At 42.5% G+C, this 20,441-nt stretch overlaps 1 protein-coding gene across 1 annotated transcript in view; it reads left to right on the forward strand.

Moving 5' to 3' along the window:
- The first annotated feature begins 9,881 nt into the window (after window positions 1–9,881).
- The window catches only part of Mrc1 (mannose receptor C-type 1), an 86,119-nt gene continuing 75,559 nt past the window's right edge, over window positions 9,882–20,441 (forward strand). The window contains exons 1-2 of the mRNA XM_021155588.2: window positions 9,882–10,072; window positions 18,437–18,838. Coding sequence (XP_021011247.1) covers window positions 10,012–10,072; window positions 18,437–18,838 — 463 coding nt within the window. The 5' untranslated portion in view covers window positions 9,882–10,011. The remainder of the gene's footprint in view (window positions 10,073–18,436; window positions 18,839–20,441) is intronic.

Consider the following 20,441-nt stretch of genomic DNA (forward strand, 5'->3'; position numbering starts at 1 on the left):
ATACATGTGAAATGTGTATTTGTTTCTAGGTATAAATGTCTGTGGTATATAAAATTAACCATTTTCTACCCGTATCATAGCTTTAACACACACACACACACACACACACACACACACACACACACGTATATAATGGTGCTACATTTAAACAAAACTAACTTTAGACATGCATATTCATTTCACTTTCAGTTAAAAATTACTCCTTAATAAAGCCTTTTAAAAAATGACAGGAGCCATGACATCACTTAAGAATGAGATTTTTATCTCTAGTCCATTGAAGAACATTTTGCTTAATTATTCGAAATTAGTTTTAGAAAATAACTTGAGGTTATCGAATATATTTTAGAGTTTGTCTGAAAACTGGAGTTGTAGGGTCTTGTTCAAACTTACAATCATACTCGGTGTGTGTGTGTAAATGAGTGTTTTCAGCAGTGAGGATTGAACTCAGGGCACACCATCTTAGTAGTAGCACACACCTAACAATGAGCTACATCTCTTAGAAATACATTTCTTACTCTGCTGCAGTTACCGCTACTAAGTCATTAGCTGCATAGAAAACTAGGGTCTTCAGCACACATCAGTTTGGCAAAGCTTCCTTACAGCTTCTTGGGCTGGTGCAGCTGACAGTATGTCAGTGTTGAGGATAATGGGGCCAAGGTACATTGTGATCCGTAGATAAAGTTTTGTAATAAACACCATAAACTGAAGACAATGTGTAAGAGTAACATAAACGGAGTTTGATGTCATCATAAAAAAAAAATCAAGTAGTTTGCACTTAGTATAGATGCCAAAGGTGTCTTACGTTGTACTAGGTCCTGAGTATCTTCATGTTCCAATGATCATGCACACAGTCATGAACTCTGCATGTGCTCTGATGGCCCAGATACTCATATCCAAGCAGAGATTCTTTGTTTATAAGAGAAGTTTGTAAGAAGTTTATCTCTGCAGAGTAATGTGGAAGCAAATAGCTTATGTACACTTAGTAACTCTGAGTGTTACCGCCTCTGTCCTGTGCCCTCATCCACTCTGTGTGTATCTGGCCTCCATCTTGGGTCTCTCCCCCAGTCTCCTTTCCCGTTATGTCTCATAGTTGTTCTCACACTGTAGAGACCTACTCATAATTGTTAAACCTTGCTTACCAGCTCGGTGATTTGGGGCTAGGTCCTTGAATGCTGTGAAACCCACTGGTACAAAAAGATGAATACACATAAGTACTTATTTAGTAGTGTCAGGGGATTGTAGGATTGGAGTGCTCTCAATGCAGTGTCGAACAAATAATAACCCCTTAAATGCTGGGCACTTAATGGTACCATTCCACATCCCTGCCCACTCTTTGAGAATAATAGTTCATGCCTGGAATTTGTGAGATGTAGCATCTAAGATCTCAAGGTTACCCCAGACTACAGGTGTTTATCAATCACTCTTGTGATCAATAGCAAATTGAGTTGTAAAATATTTAGATGAAAGTGAATATGGAAAGCCATTCTTCCACTTGAATAGAACTTCTGTAAGCTCTCAAAGAATTCAGACCACAGCACTCTATTTCTTTCTTTTATTTTAATTTTTCATTTTGGATGAGGGTCTCACTATGTAGCCCAGGTAAGTCTGAACTTGAACTCACCACCCTCCTGCTTCCACCTCCCAGATGCTGGGACTACAGGGATGTGCATTGCTGAGAATTAAAAACGCCTTCACCAGCCCACCAATGCCACATAAGCACCTGCCTCAGAGCCATAGCCCTAGATGGCAGTTTCTGTGTCTGAAAGCTTTTGATAATATATCTACTTTTCTTGTTGTCTCATTAACTTGACAATCCCATAAGAGGAAGCCTGAGAGTGTCTTGCTTAGCTACACCTCTGTCTCTACCTGCCAATCCTAGGATAGGTACTCACAATGTTTCTAACATTAAATACATATCTTCTAAAATTAAGGAATGCTTACAACCAAGTACCTAATTTACAATACTCATAAATGCAAAGCTTGTTTACATAAATGTATATATTTTTATTTTGCAATTTTGAGTGAATGGCACTCAGTAAACTTTAAAGTATTACATGAGGTTAGTCTGCATTTTGTGTCTGACAGTCAAACATGGATATGCCTGATATCTGGGGATGTTAGCAATGCTTGAAACAGGTAATGAAGGCATATATAACAAACAGATCATGTAAGGCAGGGAAAGCTTTGAGTTTCTGGCCTAACTGAATGCACAGATGTGTATAAAGGTCAAGCCTATGGTACTTAAGAGATATTACAAGAACTTACGTAAATGTAGCATCGATAGTTTTACATTATGTAATTATAACCTATATTTTACTAAAATTGTACTGTAATTCTTATAAGCTATTTATTATTGTTGGTATTAAGGTTTTTGTCCTAATATAAAGCTTAATTTCTGCTGTAAAGTATGAATACAGAAACTGCACAGATCTGTAATAGACTATGTAGTATTTAACTCTGAATAAAATCTGAAGCCACATGATAATTATGTGTAGGTATACATTGGGGGCTGCTTTATTGGGTTCTTATATCTACCAACCTTCCAACCCTTATTCCACCCTAATCCCCTCCAAACCCCCGACACTAGGTAGGAGGGAAAGAGGGTTAGAGGGGAAAGGGGTCATAGATTTCTTTAGCCTACTTCCTGCTGACTAGGGTCATCAAGTTCCCTGGAGCAAGTCCAATCTTCATCATCAGAATATCTCCAACCAGCAATCCAGAAATAGCAAACACAGCAACAGGAAGCAGCAGCAGCAGGGATTGGGAGGGAGGGGGCAGCATCAGGAGAGCAGCAGCAGCAGGGATTGGGGTGTGGGGAGCAGCATCAGGGATTGGGGTGGGGGGCACCATCAGGGGAGCAGTAGCCACCACAGGTCCTCTTGGGGCTCTCTTATTTATACCCTCCCAGGAGTCCCCAGGATTCCAAATATAAACTACCTGGACCTGGCAAAAATCACACCCCTCTTAGAGCACGTGACAGTCATGGTTAGTGGCTGAAGCAGCCCGATAGCCCACACCTGGAATTAAAATGAAAACATAGTCACATAACATTACTGTGGTTTTTACACTTACGTCTTCATTCAATGTCAATTTATTTACAGAGTCTCAGTGTGTTGCCCTGGCTTTCCTGGGATTTGCTACATAGCCCAGGCTGTTCTCAAGCCAGGAGGGATCCCTCTGCCTCTGTCTCCTGGGTGCTAGGATGGTTACAGCTGTGTGCTACCATGCCTTTTTTTTTTAACCTTTTAATTTTTATTTTTACCTTTTAATTAAAATCTTACAACTGAGTGACTCTTTTGTTGTGAGGTTTGCTTCATTGTGACAGTGTGTTTGTCCTTCAGCTGCCTGGCAGTCCTCCTCTCATCCCTCTTTCCAGCTCTGTAGTCATGTGGTACAAACACAGAGACAGCAAAGTCAGGGCGTGAGGATAGAGAAACAGAGGTGTATATGTGTGAGCACATGGGGACAAGTTCAGCTACCCTGAACAGAATACCAATGGCTCAGGATCTAAGATCAACAACTGATTCATTGGACCTCATGAAACTAAAATGCTTCTGTAAGGAAGAGGACACTGTCAATAGGACCTACAGATTGGAAAAAGATCTTCACTAACCTTACATCTGATAGATGGTTAATATCCAAAATATATAAAGAACTCAAGAAGTTAGACTCCAACCCAATTAAAAACTGGGGTACAGAGTTAAAAGAGAGTCTCAACAGAAGAATCTCAAATGGCCAAGAGGCACTTAAAGAGTCTGCAGATCTATCTCTTCAGCCCCAAGGTTAAGAAGCTAGAATGTCAGTGAATTTCAGCCATTCAGTTCTGAAGGCTTCTGTCATCCATCTCTTACTGTCCCTCTTCATCAGCCACCCCTCAGGTATCTAGAAGGGCAATCTGAACATTCCTAGAAACAGTGTGGATAATAAGGACCTTACCCTCCAAATACAAATACCAGCCTGTAGGTGCTGAAGGATGATACGTTTTGTAATTACTTGGACAATTCTGTTCATCCTTAAACTAGAAGTTCTAGTCAGAGTAATCAGGCAAAAAATTTAAAGCACCTAAATTGGAGCATGAAAAAGAGACTTTTTCTCTGTCTGTAGATGTCATGACTTTATATGTAGAAAGTTCTAGAATGTTGTTGAAATTGCAAGAAACATACATCAATAGTATTTCATACTCCTATGATGAACAACTCAAAATGGAAATCAAGGAAATAATTCTATCTACAGTGACATTGGTGGTTTAAATGAGAATGCTTTCCATATTCTAAAATAATTGAAGGCCCCAGTTGGTGGAACTGTTTGGGAAGGATTAAAAAGTATGGTCTTGTTGAAAGAAATATGTCACTGAAGTTTCAAAAGCCTGTACCATTCTCAGTTAGCATACTCTGTACCTCATGCTTGTTAATCGAATGTAAGCTCTCAGCTATTGTTCCAGTGCCATGCCTGCCTGCCTGCCCATTAAAATGTTCTTTGTCATGATGCTCATGGTCTTACCTTCTAAAACTCTAAGTCTAGTAAACACTTCTATAGTTGTCTTGCTCATAGTTTCTTAGCACAGTGATAGAAAAGTAACTAAGACAACATATAAAAGAACAAAATATTTAGGAGTAAATTTAGTCTCAAAGAATCTAAGGAACAAGGAAGGCTCAACAGGGGAATACATGAATCTCATTGTGAAGGGGAAATAAAATAGATTTCCTTGGGGGAGGAGTCTCAATGGGGAGATGGGGATGGAAACAGGAGGGACTAGGTGGGGGAAGGAAAGAGGGAGAGAATACTGGGAGAGACAACAGGAATCCAGGGCAGGAGCACCTCTGGGATGAGCTAGAAACCTAGTAGAATGGAAACTTCTGGGAATCTATGAGGGAAACCCTAGCTAAGACTCCAAGCAAAGGGGAGATACAGAGCTTGAACTGGCTATTCCAGTAACCAGACCAGACTGGGTAACCAGTCCCAGTGGAGGGATTGAGACACCAACCCAGCCACAAAACCTTCCTCTTGCCAACAAGATGCATTGGGGTAAAGGTCGCAGAGAAATGTGGAAGTGGACAACCAATGACTGGTTCAGCTTGAGACCCATGAGAGGGAGCCCACCCCTGACACTGTTTGAAGGGCCCGAAACCACAAGCTGGATAGCCTAGAGACCTGGGATAGAACCAAACTCAACTGACAAGAAGAAGAAGAAGGAGGAGGAGGAGGAGGAGGAAGAGGAGGAAAGAAATAAAAAAGAAAGAAAAGGAAAGAAAAAGAAAGTAAATGAAATGATTCCTAAAGATTATTCTGCTATACTCATAGATTGGTGCCTAATTCAATTGTCATCCAAGAGGCTTCACCCAGAAACTGATGGGAACAGATGCAGAGACCAAACATTAGGTGGAGCTTAGGGAATTCTGTAGAAGATGAAGAGGAAGGATTGTAGGAGCCAGAGGGGTCAAAGACACCACAAGGAAACCCACACAATCAGCTAACTTGGGCCCATAGGAGGGCACACAGACCCAACAACCAGGAAGTCTGCATGGAACTGACCTAGGCCCTCTGCTCATGTGTTACAGTTGTGTAGCTTGGTCTTCAAGTGGGATTCCTAACAGTGGGAGTAGGGGCTGTCTCTGACTCTGTTACCTGCCTTTGTGACCCTTTCCTCCCGTTGGGCTGTTTCTTTTAACCTCAAAAAGACAGGATTCACCTAGTCTCACTGCAACCTGATATGCCATGCCTGGTAGATATTCATGGCCTTTTCTATATGGAAATAGAGGTGGGGATGGAAGTATGGAGCTGTAGTTGGATGTAACTATAATTAAATAAAAAATTAACTTAAAAATTTTATATCCTGATAAGTATAAAACATGGCTGAAAGAAATTGAAGAATTAAGTAGAAAGGTTGTCCAAGTTTATATGATGGAAGACTAAATACAGTGAAGTGGATGACAGTTTTTGAAGAGAAGAACAGAAACAGGCCAACCTTATCAAAACCCCAAATTTGCTTTACTTCATATATAGGAAACCCTATCCAAAAATCTACATGAAATCTCAAGGGATTGCAAATAGCTAAAACAATTTTCAAAGAAATTAGAGCTCTTGTACTTTCTGATTTTAAATTTTATTACTAAACCATACTTCAATAATATGAACAGTATGGTACTGGCCTGAGATGGCTTTCTAAGCCAGTGGGATACAACACAGAACCTAGATAGAAATTCCACCATGTGTGGCCAGTTGACTTTGGACAAGATGCCAAGACCATTTAGTGTGGAAGCAATAGTATGTTCAACAGGAAGTGATGGGGAAGCTGGGTACCCCCATGTAGAGTACCAGTTGTCTTCATACTTATGTAGAAAGCCCTATGCGAATCAAAGACCTGCACACATTGGAAGGCCATGGAACCCTCAGAAGAATCAGGAATATATTCATAACATTAGATTTGATAATGACATATTGGCTGTAACATCAAGAAAAAAATAGACAAACTGAACTTTCTCAAAATTAAAAACTTTTACATCAAGGGACACTTACCAGAAGAGTGAGTTGGGTGCAATGACAGGTGCTTGTGATCCTAGTGCTTGGAAAGCTGATGCAGGAGGATGACATGTTTAAGGCCAGCTTAAGCTACGTGGTGAGAGCCTGACTCAAAATTAAAAAAAAAAAAAAAAAGGATGTAGTGTTGGAGATAAGGGGAGGGGGCTGAGGAGACGAAGAAAAATGAGAAAAACAGAGGAAGGGAAAAGCAGAAACAAGAACACAGGTTATTAGAAAATTTTACCAACACACTCATTTGATAAAAGATTAGTGTTCAGAATATAAAAATGTACTCAAGTACCACGGAACCACAGATGTTAAGAATGAATACTGGGCCTGGACTAATATTTCTCCATAGAAAATCTGAGTGGCCAGTGGGCATATGTGAATAACTTCAATCATAGCAGCCAGTACAGAAATGCAAATTAAACTACAGATACCTCCCTCATATAAAGAATGGTTCTTATCAAAAGCAGAAATGAATGTTAGTGAGGATGTGGAGAAATTGTGACCCTTGGTCAAGGAGAGCATTAAGTGGAATAGCTCATGTGGAAAGCAGCTTGCAGTCGTTCAGTATGGGGGAGACAGGAGAGAAGCCCAGAGGACCAGGTGAATGAATGGAAATATGCAGCTGTGGGGTGGGGGTGGGGGTAGGGAGCATGTCTAGAAAGTTCCAGAGACCTGACATGAGAGAGGCTCTCAGGACTCATTGGGGATGACCTTAGCCTAAATGCCCAACAGTGGGGAAATGGAACCTGAAGAGACCACCTCCAGTAGATAGAGATGGCCTCCGGCGAAGGTATTGGGTCATGAACTTACCTTCAAAATTTCTGACCCAGAATTGTTCCTGTCTAAGAGAAATGCAGGGACAAAAATGGAGCAGAGACTGAAGGAAAGGCCACCCAGAAATCGGCCTAACTTGGGATCCATCCCATGTGTAGTCACCAAACCCTGACACTATTACTGATGCCATGTTATGCTTGCAGACAGGAGCCTAGAATGGCTGTCCTCTGAGAGGCTGTACCAGCAGCTGACTGAGACAGAAGCAGACACTTAACAGCCAACCATTGGACTAAGGTCATGGACCCCCATGGAAGAGTTAGAGGAAGGATTGAAGGAGCTAGAGGGGATGGCAACCCCATAGGAATTACAACAGTGTCAACTAACTTAGCCCCCTGGGAACTCCCAGAGACTGAACTACCAACCAAAAGCATATGTGTGCTGGTCCCTACATATGTGTGCCCCTGGCACATATGTAGCAGAGGCCTGACTGCCTTATATGACCTCAGTGGGAGAGGATGGTCTTAATCCTGCAGAGACTTGATGCCTCAGGGAAGGGGAATGTGGGGGGAGGTGAAGTGGGAGAGTTGGGGTGGGAGTAGGGTGATGGGGGTGGTGGGGGAGCACCCTCTCAGAGGCAAAGGGTGTGGGGTGAAGAACTCTTGGAGGGAGGACAGGGAGGGAGCAACTTTTGAAATGGAAATAAATAAAATAATTTTAAAAAACCCAAGCTCTGAAATGGATGCTTCAAAGATTTGAAGAGACTCCAGAAGTGAAAAATGTGCTATTTTCCCACAGTTCCTGGCAATACAAAGATTGTTTTAAGGCCTATGGAAATTCCTCTTCCTCTATTACCTGAAATCACAGATTTGTGTTGACTTGCTCACCCCTTCTAACCTGATAAAATCTTCCAATAAGATAAAAATGATGGAGACAAATCCTTTGTGCGATGTTGGACTTCACTTTATATCAAACCCAGGATCTCGTTACTGATTCTAATTTTATTCCTGTGCATGTAAGACATATTGACATAATAAAACCATGGATATACAGATGCCTGCAATTCAGTTAACTCTTATTTTCCTCTGAAAATAAGTCAATGTAAACCCCAATTAGACAAAACAATTTGAATGGCTTGCATTTAAAAGACCAATTAAAACATTTTTTTTTTTTTTTTTGGTCAGCAAGCATGGTGGGGCGCACCTATAATCCCAGCTCTCAGAAAGTCAAAACAGAGGAATCAAGAATTCAAGGCCAGCCTGAGCTACAGAAGCAAGACTGTTTCGATGTTCCTGTGATAAGTCAGTTAAGCAGTGATTGAAAAGGAAACGTTTGCAGCCTCTCACCAGTTGTGGGAGAATTTTCTTTGTCAGTTAAGCCTTGATAGAATGAAAAAGAACGGTGGGTCCCTTCTCAGAATCTTCCTAATTTAGGCTTTTTAAAAAGAAAATTCTTGAGAGAAACCACAGCTTACTGGGAAATGAGTGTGTACCTGCCCCAGCGTGGATGGGTCTGAACAGCTTTTCACTTGAAGGTAAACCATCTGTTTACAACTTCTAAGTCGCCAGTGTTTCCAGAAGCTTCATTTTGAAACGATGACATTTCCCACGCTCCAGTTTCAGGTCTTCCCTGACTAACCACTAATATCTATTTCTAAATATTCTTAATTCTTGTTGAACGCCTGGAAAAAAAAATCAGTGTTTAGGTGGGTTTTGTGGTGCTTTGTGAACGACCCTGGAATGTCATGAAGACGAAACCCCAGTCATCACATCAACAAGTAACTTTTGGACCCAAGCCAGGCTTTCTTTTGCAAGAGAGAGAGAGAGAGAGAGAGAGAGAGAGAGAGAGAGAGAGAGAGAGAGAGAGAGAGAGAGAGAGAGGTCTTCCCCTTTTCAAACTCTGAGGACTGTAATGGTTGAGGTCAGGCAGCGAACCGACAACACAGCTATTGCCACTATCTCCTCTGACTTTCTAAGGAAAGCTTCTAGAACTTTCTCTCCCTGGGCTTTATTGAGGTTGTCTTAAAATTAACTTCTTTCATTTTCCTTCTAGAGACAGGGGCAAAACTCTACGCGAACCATACCTTTGATCCTTTCTAAGGAGTGTGTGTGTGTGTGTGTGTGTGCGTGTGTGTGTGTGTGTGTTGGTGCTGGGGCTCTAAGCCTGAACACAGGATTGGGGCAGGGGTCAGTTTTACACCTTCAGGAAGTGCTTCTGATGCTTTCCAGCGAGTGCCCTCCCTTTCTGACTAGAATTGCCGGTGAGAGCCTCCACAGCTGCCTTCTGGACACTTTTCCCCACCCAGATAATGGCCTCCTATGTGGTTACTGCCCAGCACCTGTGGAGAGCTCAGCCGGGCTGCCTCTCCCTGCTGCTCACAGCCTGGGTCCTCACTTCTCCCCACTTCCTGCGTTTTCTCCTCTCCTACACATGTTCCTCTCTCCCCTTCCCCCTGTGCCTTAGCTTACGAAGCAAAGTTGTAACTTTGAATTCCTGTTTTTCTAACCGCCCCCATGTGACAGGATATCTCTCAATTGGAGGGTTTTCCTAAATTCAGGAGTCCTTTAAAAGGGACAGCTTCCTCTGTCCTCCTTTTCAGTCAGGCAGCTCCCAGACCTTGGACTGAGCAAAGGGGCAACCTGGGGACCTGGTTGTATTCTTTGCCTTTTCCAGCCTCCCTCTTCTCCCTCAGTGGAAGATCCACTCTGGGCCATGAGGCTTCCCCTGCTCCTGGCTTTTATCTCTGTCATCCCTGTCTCTGTTCAGCTATTGGGTAAGTCTGTTTTGAGGTGGGGGCTTGCATACCATTTTGTTTGGAGTTTATGCTAAAAGTCCTGTGTACATCTGGAAGAGGAATTGAGCACACTCTCCTTACAACATCTGTGTTTTTATCTGACCTTCATTAAGCCTGCATTTGGCCTTGACCTGGACATACCAGGGTGGGAGTTGAGCTAGAGTCAGGCGATGCTGCTGCTCTCTGTTGTTAGATGTTGTCCAAGCTGAAGCCTCCCCCCCCCCCCCCCCCCCCCCCCCCCCGCCCCCCCCCCCCCCCCCCCCCCCGTCCCCCCCCCCCCCCCCCCCCCCCCCCCCAGCACCTCCGTCCTCCTGAAGACATCATGTCTGGGTATTTCTACATGGTTTGTGCAATGCTTCTTGTTTTGTTGCTTGCCCTAGTTCTAGTTTCCAGTTTATGGCGTTGCTATTCTACTCCCTATAGATAGCGCTGAGTATCTCCGGTGGGGAAAGAGGAAGTTGCAGCCCCTCATCCTAGATGCAAATTGATAAGGAGAGGACTCTCCTTCCAGGAGGGACGTGGGCATTCTCATACTCGGCTTTTCCCATGAGCCGTTTCATTCATAATTTCTATTGCTAGAAAGTCCGCCCTTTTCTGTTCATATTATCTCACAGGTGGATGTGTTCGATGTTGAAGTCTGAAGGTGGTATGTCCGTAGGAACAGATCAGGGCTCTTTAGATGCTCAAGTCAGCGTTTCTCTGGATTCTTAAGCACCAGTATGGAAGGGACTGGGAGAGTTTGCACTCCCAGGTCTATTTTGAGACTTATTTTGGCTTTTCAACACCCTTCACTTCCATCAGACAACTAAAGCCTGCTGGATACAGTTCGTACCCTTGGTCTTAACCGAAGTCCTGTGGTGTCTCTGATGCCAGGGAATTCTCTAGGGAGCTGTATGATAAAGATTTTCTCAATTTTCTTAGGAATGTTTCCCTCCTTGAGACAGCAGGATGCCCCCCTAACGCCTTTCTCTTTGTGACTACAAATACTGGGACAGAGTGTGAGGTCTTGTGGGCCCAGTTACAGGGACACAAAATGTGAGCTCTTTCAGCTCTCTCTAGAGAGTAAAAAGCAAATATAAATGGGCACAGGAGAGTCCCTTCCAGATCCAGATGTCTTTGTGTTAACTTGAGAACCTGTGATTTTTCAGCCCCTCACTGGGGGTTGGATTCTAGACTTGTAATCTGTGGTAGATCCACACCCTTAGACTCTTTTTACCATTTATTTATTTCAAAAAAATGTTTTATTATGCTTATTGCATTTCAGTGTGAGTGTGCCATAGAAGTTCATGTGGAGGTCAGAAGACATTCCACCATGTGGGTCCCAGGGATCAAATCTAAGTTGTCAGGCCTGGCAGGCAGCACCTTTATCTGCTGAGCCACCTCTGGTCTAAGGGTCAGCTGTGCTCATTTTATCTTCTCTTGGTCTCAGTAGCCCAAGTCCCTAAGGATAAAGCCAGAACATTTGCTTAGTCAACAGCTGATTAAAGGACACCTGAGTTCTCAGGACTGCCTTTCCTGGATCCCCATCAACTCACAAGACCTATGAGAAGATCCTTTGCTACCTGATATACTACAACCCAAGGGAACATTCCACCCCAATGTCACTGTATGCATTGGGGCACTGATGTCACTGATAGGTTAGCTGTGATTGGAGTCTATAGAGGTTAATCGAGGCGCTCCCTGGCCCTCCTTGCTCTGCTGTCCTGCCTCTCAGGACATTATTGGCAGTGTTTAAGCATTAGTATATAGGTGGGGAGTTATCATTAATGAGAGACATTGGACACTGACTGTGGAACTAAGCAAAGAAATATAATTTGGTGGGTTTGGCTCATGGGCAATGGTGTGCTAGTAGACAAAATGACTTTTTTTTTTTTTTGTAGGAAAAAACAAAACAGAAAAGACTAGCTGATTCATAGCATTTTCTGATTTTTTTATTCCCATCATGGTTCACTACCAATTACCACTCTGAGGCCATGTAAGCAGAATTGGAAAGGGAAGCAAGCAACAGACTCTACTTGGTTGGTGCCACAAGGCAACTGGGGCACCTTTCCATATCTTAGGACACAGCAAAGCAGGGTGTCACATGATGCGAAGTTCAACCCTAAGAAAGGAGAAGAAGTCATGCTATGAGGGAAAACCTCAGGCTCATGACTCATTAGCACAGGTGCCATCTTGGATTCGGATGATGGCAATAGGCTTGGGCAGTTAAGTGCTTAGGTTATTGCTTAGCAGGTGGAAGCCAACCCAGGATACCACTCGCTTCCATCTCTGGCTCTTCCCCCATCCACCCCCCGATTTCTTGCTATAATATCAAGCCAAGTGAGAACTTTAGATCATCCCTGGTATAGCATGTTGGGAGCTCAAAGTAGATGGGAAGTAGCTAAGCCTTGGTTCTGACACTGATGTCATGCCAGAGCATTTGCCTGGATGTGTATCCCATTTTGGTTTCTTCATCAGAAGAGAATTATTTCAATTGTCCTTTGTCTATTGTAGAATCCATTCTTACAGTCTCTCTTGCAAACTCTGATTCACCTTACATTCATCCGTTACAACATGAATGCTGAACTTAGTTACTTGAACTCAATTTAACAAAGAGAAAACCGACCTTCTCCTCCATCCTTCTACATGTTTGCTACTGTGGTCCTTCCCACAGCGTTCTCAGACTTCAGGTTGGAAACCCCGCTTCCTCATTTACATGGGACAGATACCTAGGTTAGATTAGTTCTAGTTAAACACATTTTATTACATTTTTAATTCTTGTATTATGTCTGTCTGTGTCTGTGTGTGGGCCAGGTCTTGTCACGGCATTCATGTGAAGATCAGAAGACAAGTTTCACAATTTGGTGACTTCCATCCTGTGGATCCCAGGGATCAGACTCAGATCTTAAGGCTTGGGAGCAAGTGGTTTTACACACTGAGCTATCTGGCCAGCCTGAAAATTTAAAATTTAGTATATAGGTTATCTATTATATATTTACATATATAATAGATAAATATTATATATATACACAACTAACACATAATGAAATCAGTGCATAAAGCTGGAGGCCATAGGGTCATCCAGAGCAGAGAGAAAAGTGACATGTCTTACTACATGAGAAACAATTAGGCTTTGAAGACTAAGTGGATTTCAGTAGTTGTGAGCCAGTGACACCCAGTTCCTGAGCACGGCTTTTCAGCACTGATGCTGGGAAGTGATATTGTTTATCAGGAAGGGAACATGGGAGTTCAAAACAACACTAGATTAAATTATGGACTTAGATATCCAGATTTGCATGAAGGCTTTTGTTTATTTTGTTTTGTTTTGTGTTTCCAAGAGAGGAGAAGGAAGGAATCAGTATTTAAGTATTTCCTTTAGGGAGAAAGACCTGCTTGGTGCTTTACCTGCATCACATCAGTTGGAGGCTCACAGCGACTCTGTCAGAGACTTTACCCTCAGTTTACAGATAAGGATATGAGGTTGAAATAATGAGTTTAACTCAGATGACACAGGAAGTCCCAGACCCTCCAAAACATCCCTTGTGGACCATGTGACCTCCTCCAAGCTTCACGGCTGTTCTGTCTGACTGTCCCTTAGCCTAGCTGCTTCATCAGCTATTTTTTTGTTTCCAGTTTCATCCTGTTCCGAACTGCCTCTCACCCCCATTCAAGCCTGTTTTCTCTACACTCTTCATCAGGATAACAAACATGTATGGAGTCATTTCTGTATCTGTTGCTGTTCCACGCACTTAAATTGTCTCATTTTAGTTCTTACAGGCATAATAGATTCTATGGTTCACTCTTGATGTGATAGAGTGAAAGCACAGAAATAACTAAGAAACTTAGCAAAGCCACAGGCAGTGAGCAGTGGACTCTCACTGTCTCCTACTAACACTCAGGTTCTGTGCCGGGTGACGGATACCCGAGATGAGTCTATCCGAATGACTATACTAGGAAAAAGCAGTATGCAGAGCAGATTTCTTATCTGCAGGCCTTTGTTGTCCCCAGGCTGGGGAAGAGGCTACTGCTGGGAAGTTAGTGACTTAGGAGACAGGGGAGAGGCAAAGCCCAAAGGGATGGTGGCTTCATGACACAGGTGGAACAAGAGGTCACAGAGCAGTGGGGGAGGTCATCCCTCCAAGAGAAGTGACAGGAAAGTTGTGAAATCTATACTGTGAGGGGATGAGAGGGATATTGAAACATTAATGCCTTGTGTTTTCTCTTTGAGCTCAGAACCCATTTTAGTGCCATATTTAAGCCTCTCCAAGTGACCACGTGGAGCAGCATGAATGAGTAGTAAGCTCTATGACATTCTAGTGAATGCATAAAGGATCATAGTGAAGAATAAAGTTACTCTTAAGTTTTCCTTCACCTTTGTGTTCAAAGCCTCGGCCATTGCCCCGTCTTCTCTAGCATTGCTTCTTGTGTATTTGAGGTGCATGGTAAGTATTTCCCACTTTCTTTCAGTGTTAGGAGGTGAGAGGGAATTGTGGGATGAAACAGTATTTATGGCAGTTAACAGACACACTATAGCTTCAGTCTGGATTCCTGCAGAAGACGACATTGGACAGCTGTAGTTTTAGTGGGAAGCCATCCCAAAAAGCACTGGCTGAGCGAATGGGGAAGTGAGAAGAGAAAGGAAAGTATGCAAGTGACCAAGTGTGATTTGCAGTGAAGATCTGGGGGATACTGGAATAGGACTCCAAACTGTCCTTCAGAATCCACTGCTCTGGGGTATCTGTTCTTCCCCATGAATCACAGAGGATAACTCCTTACAGGGGATGTGAGTTCTCTGACCCATCAATTCTGCCCTGTGTGAAGGCACTGTCAGAAAATGTTCCCAGGTGGAGAGGGACTCCTGACATTTTGGGACTCAGGTCACTGTACAGAGATGTGACAGAAGTTGAGAAATAACAGAGTCCTTTTCTATTCTCTCTTGATCCAACTCCTTTGTCTTCCAGATGTTGTTTTCCTCTATGTTTTATTGTCAGTATTACAGTATAGGAAATCCAGGAAACACAGTGTTTTATGTTTCTATTTGTGAATGCTCCCCCCTTAGAGTTGCATTTCTTTGCTGGTAGATTTTTGATATTAATTACTTTGCTTAATGCTATAGAATAATTTTAAAACATGTCTAGAAGAAAACTCAAACCTTATTGGATGCTTAATTTTTCAGCTACACACATTCTTGCCTTGAAATTTAGGTTGAGCTCTTTCTTGTCATTGAAATCTCCACAGCAGCATGTGTCCTTGGTATGTGGAGGGAATGAATGTCTTTGGATTCTTTATTTTGTCACCAGCACAACACTAAGCACAGATGTTTGCTGCGTATTGGTTGAAAAGTAGGTACAGGGTGAGAAAGATAAAGGTTAAAGGAGATTCTTCTTTACATGTTTCTTGTATGTAAGTATTAAAGAAAATATTCAAATGTCCTGGTCCATAATGAGACCACAGGGAAATGAACACGGTTGTCTGTCTGTCCCTATGTGTTCAGCTTTGTGGCATTTCTGTTACAAAAGCATAATGTACATGGACAAGCATTAGAATGTTTACAAATATGTCCACTGGAATGCTTAGAGATGGCAGCCATGCCACAAGCTTCAACATCCCTTTGGAGGAAGATGTATGACTTTTAAAATCAGATGCATTTGACCAAGACAATGGTGAAAGAGAAATTCTGCACTGACCATTTGGAGAATAAACAGTGTGTTTCTGTTATCATGACATGATAACATTGTGTTTCCTTACATTGTCTGATGGCAGCTCTATCACTCTTGCTCTGCATCTAGAAACAAAGGAGAAACACAGGAAACAAGCACTGATAAGTGTGTATTTTAGCATCATCTCAGAGTAAGAAGCATCAGGGTTTGGTGGCTCCCTATCCAGGGGCGAACTTCGTGAAGGCCAGATATTTCCCTGCTAGTATCCTTCATTCCAGTTTTGAAGGATTTCTGCAGTTAGAAAACAATCATTTTAATTAGAAACAAAGCTTTCTCCCAACTCTTTAAGACAGAAAAGAAACAATACCATTTTATTAACCAGTATGCATTCAACTAGAGTAATGCACACAAGGCAATCCAGCAAAGAGATGGCAAGATTATAAAGAATGACACTCTTCTTTCTATATGGTTCAGTGGATGCAATAAGCATATGTGGGGGTAAGGCTCTGTAATATAGAGACATGTCAGGACCATTGAAAAGGAAGCTAGGTCATCAGGAGTTTATTTTCCTTGATGATTGTATTTCAGAAAGAGTTGTGAGTGGAGCAAGACCATGTTTGCATGGCATAGACCAGTGACAGTGACATTGGAGAGAAGAGAATAGAAGAGGAGATGTGTGTTGCAGTTCTGCAGAGGGACAGAGTCTGTGGGGGTGGATGTGGGCAAAAGAGAGAGAAGGAAAGCTGAGAACCCAGGGTGACAACTGGATTTAGGCTTCTGCATCTGGGTGCATGATGGTTCATTACTGAGAAAAAACAAGAGTGGATGTTGGTTCATGCCCTAGCTGGTGGTTTTTTGTTTTTTTGTTTTGTTTTTTTTTTCCAACTTGACATAGGTTAGAGTTATTTGGAAAGAGGAACCTCAGTGAGGAATTGCCTCCATCACATTGCCCTTAGGCAAACGTTAAGGGCATTTTCTTGATTAATGATTGATAGGAGACATTGGACTTCCACTACCCCTGGGCAGGGGGTCATGAGTTGTATAAGGCAAGCCAAGCAAGCCAAAAGGTATAAGATGCTGAGCAGTGTTCTTCCACTTTCTCTGCTCTGGTTCCTGCCTTGAGTCCCCTGGATGAGGGACTGTGGCCCAAGATTTGTAAGCTGGAATCAACCCTTTCTCGGCAAGTTGCTTTTGGTTATGGTGTTTATGTTATCACGGCTCTAAGTCAGTTCATTAAAATACTACTGTAATTAAGTGGCATTAAGATGAGTTACAGAGGAAAATTAAGCACATGACAGTAGGACCTCTGAAGGGAAGCTGTACGGCATGTGCAGACCCTCCTGACCTTTACTAGCCATGTCCGGCTGCCTCCTGGGTGCCTTTTTCTTTTAATAAAGGCTTTTAATAAGGATCGTCTACAGCAAACTCAAAATGCCTGAAATCTGAAGTGAAGAGAGATATGCTGAAACAAGCAGTCTGAAAAGTGGAAGCCAAGGCTGGCTAGGAAAAAATGCCAGGGGCAGAGCTAAGCTCAATGGTAGATTCTCAGACTGCTTTATTTTTACATTAGAGGAGGCTAAGCTAGCATGCGAGTATGATAAATTCTCATGTTCATGGCAGCTTTTGAGAAAAGCCTTATCTCTTTATTTCCTCTGCTTTATCATGAGCAAAGCACCCTACTTGTAATCTTTTAATTTTTGTTGAGGAGGATAACAAAGGGAGGTGAGGTGTGGAATGAAGTTCAGTTATTCACGTGACCCAGTCAGCTATGGCATGAGCAGCGGGTAGTCATCAACATCAGAGAAGCAAATGGTAGCAGGTGTTCTGGATCTAGGCTTTATGGAGTCTTGGTTTCAGGAAACCAAAGGAGTTCCAATGGATAACATCAGGCTCCCCAGAAAAGAGTGACAAGAAACAGCATTCAGGGTGAGAAGAGATTGAGGTTCTTTTTCAGTGTGGGCATAAGGGAGAGATGGAGCAGATGTGTCAGGAGATAATGACTTTTGGAGGCCATGATTCATTATAGGTTTTAAGTTAAAGGTCCTAGGCTTGACTTCAGGGTGTAAGTGGTACCAACTGTGCTGGGGAGGAACAGGGAATAGAATTGCTCCTTTGAAAATGCTCTGGAAATTGGGAGTCTCCTGATCGCTGGTATTCTCTCTCCCTACTCCTCTCCCTTCGTTAACCCCAGAATAGTTTGATTAAGAATATCCAAGATCATTTATTCAAATTCTCAGAAGCCTACAACTGAACCAGCTCATCTGGAAAGAACCATACAAAGCAGACAGAATAAATTTAGGGAAATGTCGCAAGAAGTGGTTAGCATATATTTCTGCCAAAACTTAATCATTGATTTTTCCTTGTATAGTCCTTAAAAGCAACAGAAAAGAAACACTTTGATGTGAATTCATATAGAGGGAGATTTATGCTTACTAAATACTTTCTTAATTTCCCCCCTAAGGAAATCCCATTTGGCCCCAGGTCAACTATGTAAGATGAGCCACGGCTATCCAGATCCATTTACTTTCAGCCAGTTCTGTGCTCCAGGCTCTCCCTCCAGCATGCCAAGGCACAGCTACCTCTGCCAGTTTTCCTGGAATCATAACTCTTTAGGGACAATAAACATCTAGGAACATTTACCCTAAAGCACTGCCCTCTCTATGTGAACAAACTTAAGCCTGTGTTCTTTCCTTTTTGTGAACAGACGCGAGGCAATTTTTAATCTATAATGAAGATCACAAGCGCTGCGTGGACGCTCTAAGTGCCATCTCAGTTCAGACGGCAACTTGCAACCCGGAAGCTGAATCCCAGAAATTCCGCTGGGTGTCAGATTCTCAGATCATGAGTGTTGCTTTCAAGTTATGTTTGGGAGTGCCATCGAAAACTGATTGGGCTTCCGTCACCCTCTATGCCTGTGATTCGAAAAGTGAATATCAGAAATGGGAGTGTAAGAATGACACACTCTTTGGAATCAAGGGCACAGAGTTATATTTTAATTATGGCAACAGACAAGAGAAGAATATCAAGCTTTACAAAGGTTCGGGGTTATGGAGCAGATGGAAGGTCTATGGAACCACGGATGACCTGTGCTCCAGAGGATATGAAGGTAAGATTCAGTTATCTCTTCATCTCCTTGTTTGAGACTAAAGGAGAAAACATGTCCTTGAGTGGTCTGTACAAGAAACAGCTTTTGAATTATCCCATGTTCTAGACAAGCGTGATAACAAATGTGTGAGAAAATGTCCCCCAGTAACTGTTAGCTTTTGGTAATTCACAGATAAACATTACTTTTGAATGTCTTGATATAACTTATTTTGAAGCAAGACATTATAGTTTCAGAAACATTTCATTATGACCTTTGACCTGAAGCCTCCTATTTGACATGATGAAGATTATCTCATTAACTCTAACCAGACCTTTCCTTACCTCAGGGGTAAGGTTAAGAAATCTCTGGAGAAATGATCCTAAGAATAGTATTTACTTCAGATCACCTGAAATAAAACTCTGAGGGTTTCTGATTTATTCTGTCACTGCAGCATATTTAGAGATAATCATCCTGGATTTTTCAAACTGAAGAACTGGCTCATGAATTAGCAAACATATTTAGTCACCTGTCTTAAAAAGGGATAGGATGAGTAGGGGACAGGGAGTTGATTCTTGTGCTCTCGAGGGGAAAAATCAAAATCAGAGTATTTAGCATCCCCTTGTCTTGGTAAAATTTCACTCACTCAGATTCAGACACCAAAACCAGACAATACAAAAGACCCTGAAGCCTTTAACAAAGACTGCGGTCTTGGGTCCGATGATTCTGCAACCCCATTTCTCATTTGGACACTGGGCTATTGTGAGACGTTATCTAGAACAGCTTCAAGGTCAGAGGAAGAGCAAGCCTTTGGGGCCCAGGGAAACCTTTTCCAAAATTGCTTAGTTGCTGGGGCTTCGGAGAAGGGTTGATCCTAGCTTATCATAGTGAGACAGCCAGGAGCCCAGTTCCGTGTAAAGAGGTTATTTGTCTGCTTTCTGTTCTCTGTCCTAAAGAGAAGAGTTGAGTTAGAAATTGAAGCAGGAGAGAGTGGAGTTCAGAGAAGTTATTTCCAGGCATTTATTGAACATGATAGAAACTTGGAAATCACAAGAGAGGCAACCCAAGCGACATCCCTTCCAGGGGGAAACTCAGGACAAAACTTAGAGGGCAGGGCAGGGTCGCTCAAACTTGACTGTGTTCCATTCTAAAAAGGGAACAGTTGTCAAATTGAGGAATTAAATTTGAGGGTAATAGCATTAGAGGTCATCTCATTGAACTCATTTATTTACTTCTTCCCCACAGTATTTGGATTAAACCTAAGGCACCCACATTCTGGGCATGTGCTTCTCCTGGTGTTTTAGGTTTTACCTTTTATTTTGTGGCAGGGGCTCACTGCACAGGCTGGCCTTAAACTCACTCTGTAGACCAGACAACCACCATTAAACATGAAGGCTTCTTGCCTCAGTCTTCTGAGTAGCTGGGATTGCAGGCCTGTACCACCTGACTTGCCTTAATGTACTGTAAACTATAGCAGTAGGCCCCCTCTTCCTGTTCTGCTATTTACTTTGAGAGAAATGTGCATGGTACTTAGGACAGCAATCATCATTTTTAAAATGTGTTTAAGAAACAGAGACAAAGTTTGGAGCTAAGACGAAAGGATGGACCATCCAGAGACTACCCCACC

The sequence above is a fragment of the Mus caroli genome, chromosome 2 (assembly GCF_900094665.2).
Source record: "Mus caroli chromosome 2, CAROLI_EIJ_v1.1, whole genome shotgun sequence".
Taxonomy (NCBI): Eukaryota; Metazoa; Chordata; class Mammalia; order Rodentia; family Muridae; genus Mus; species Mus caroli.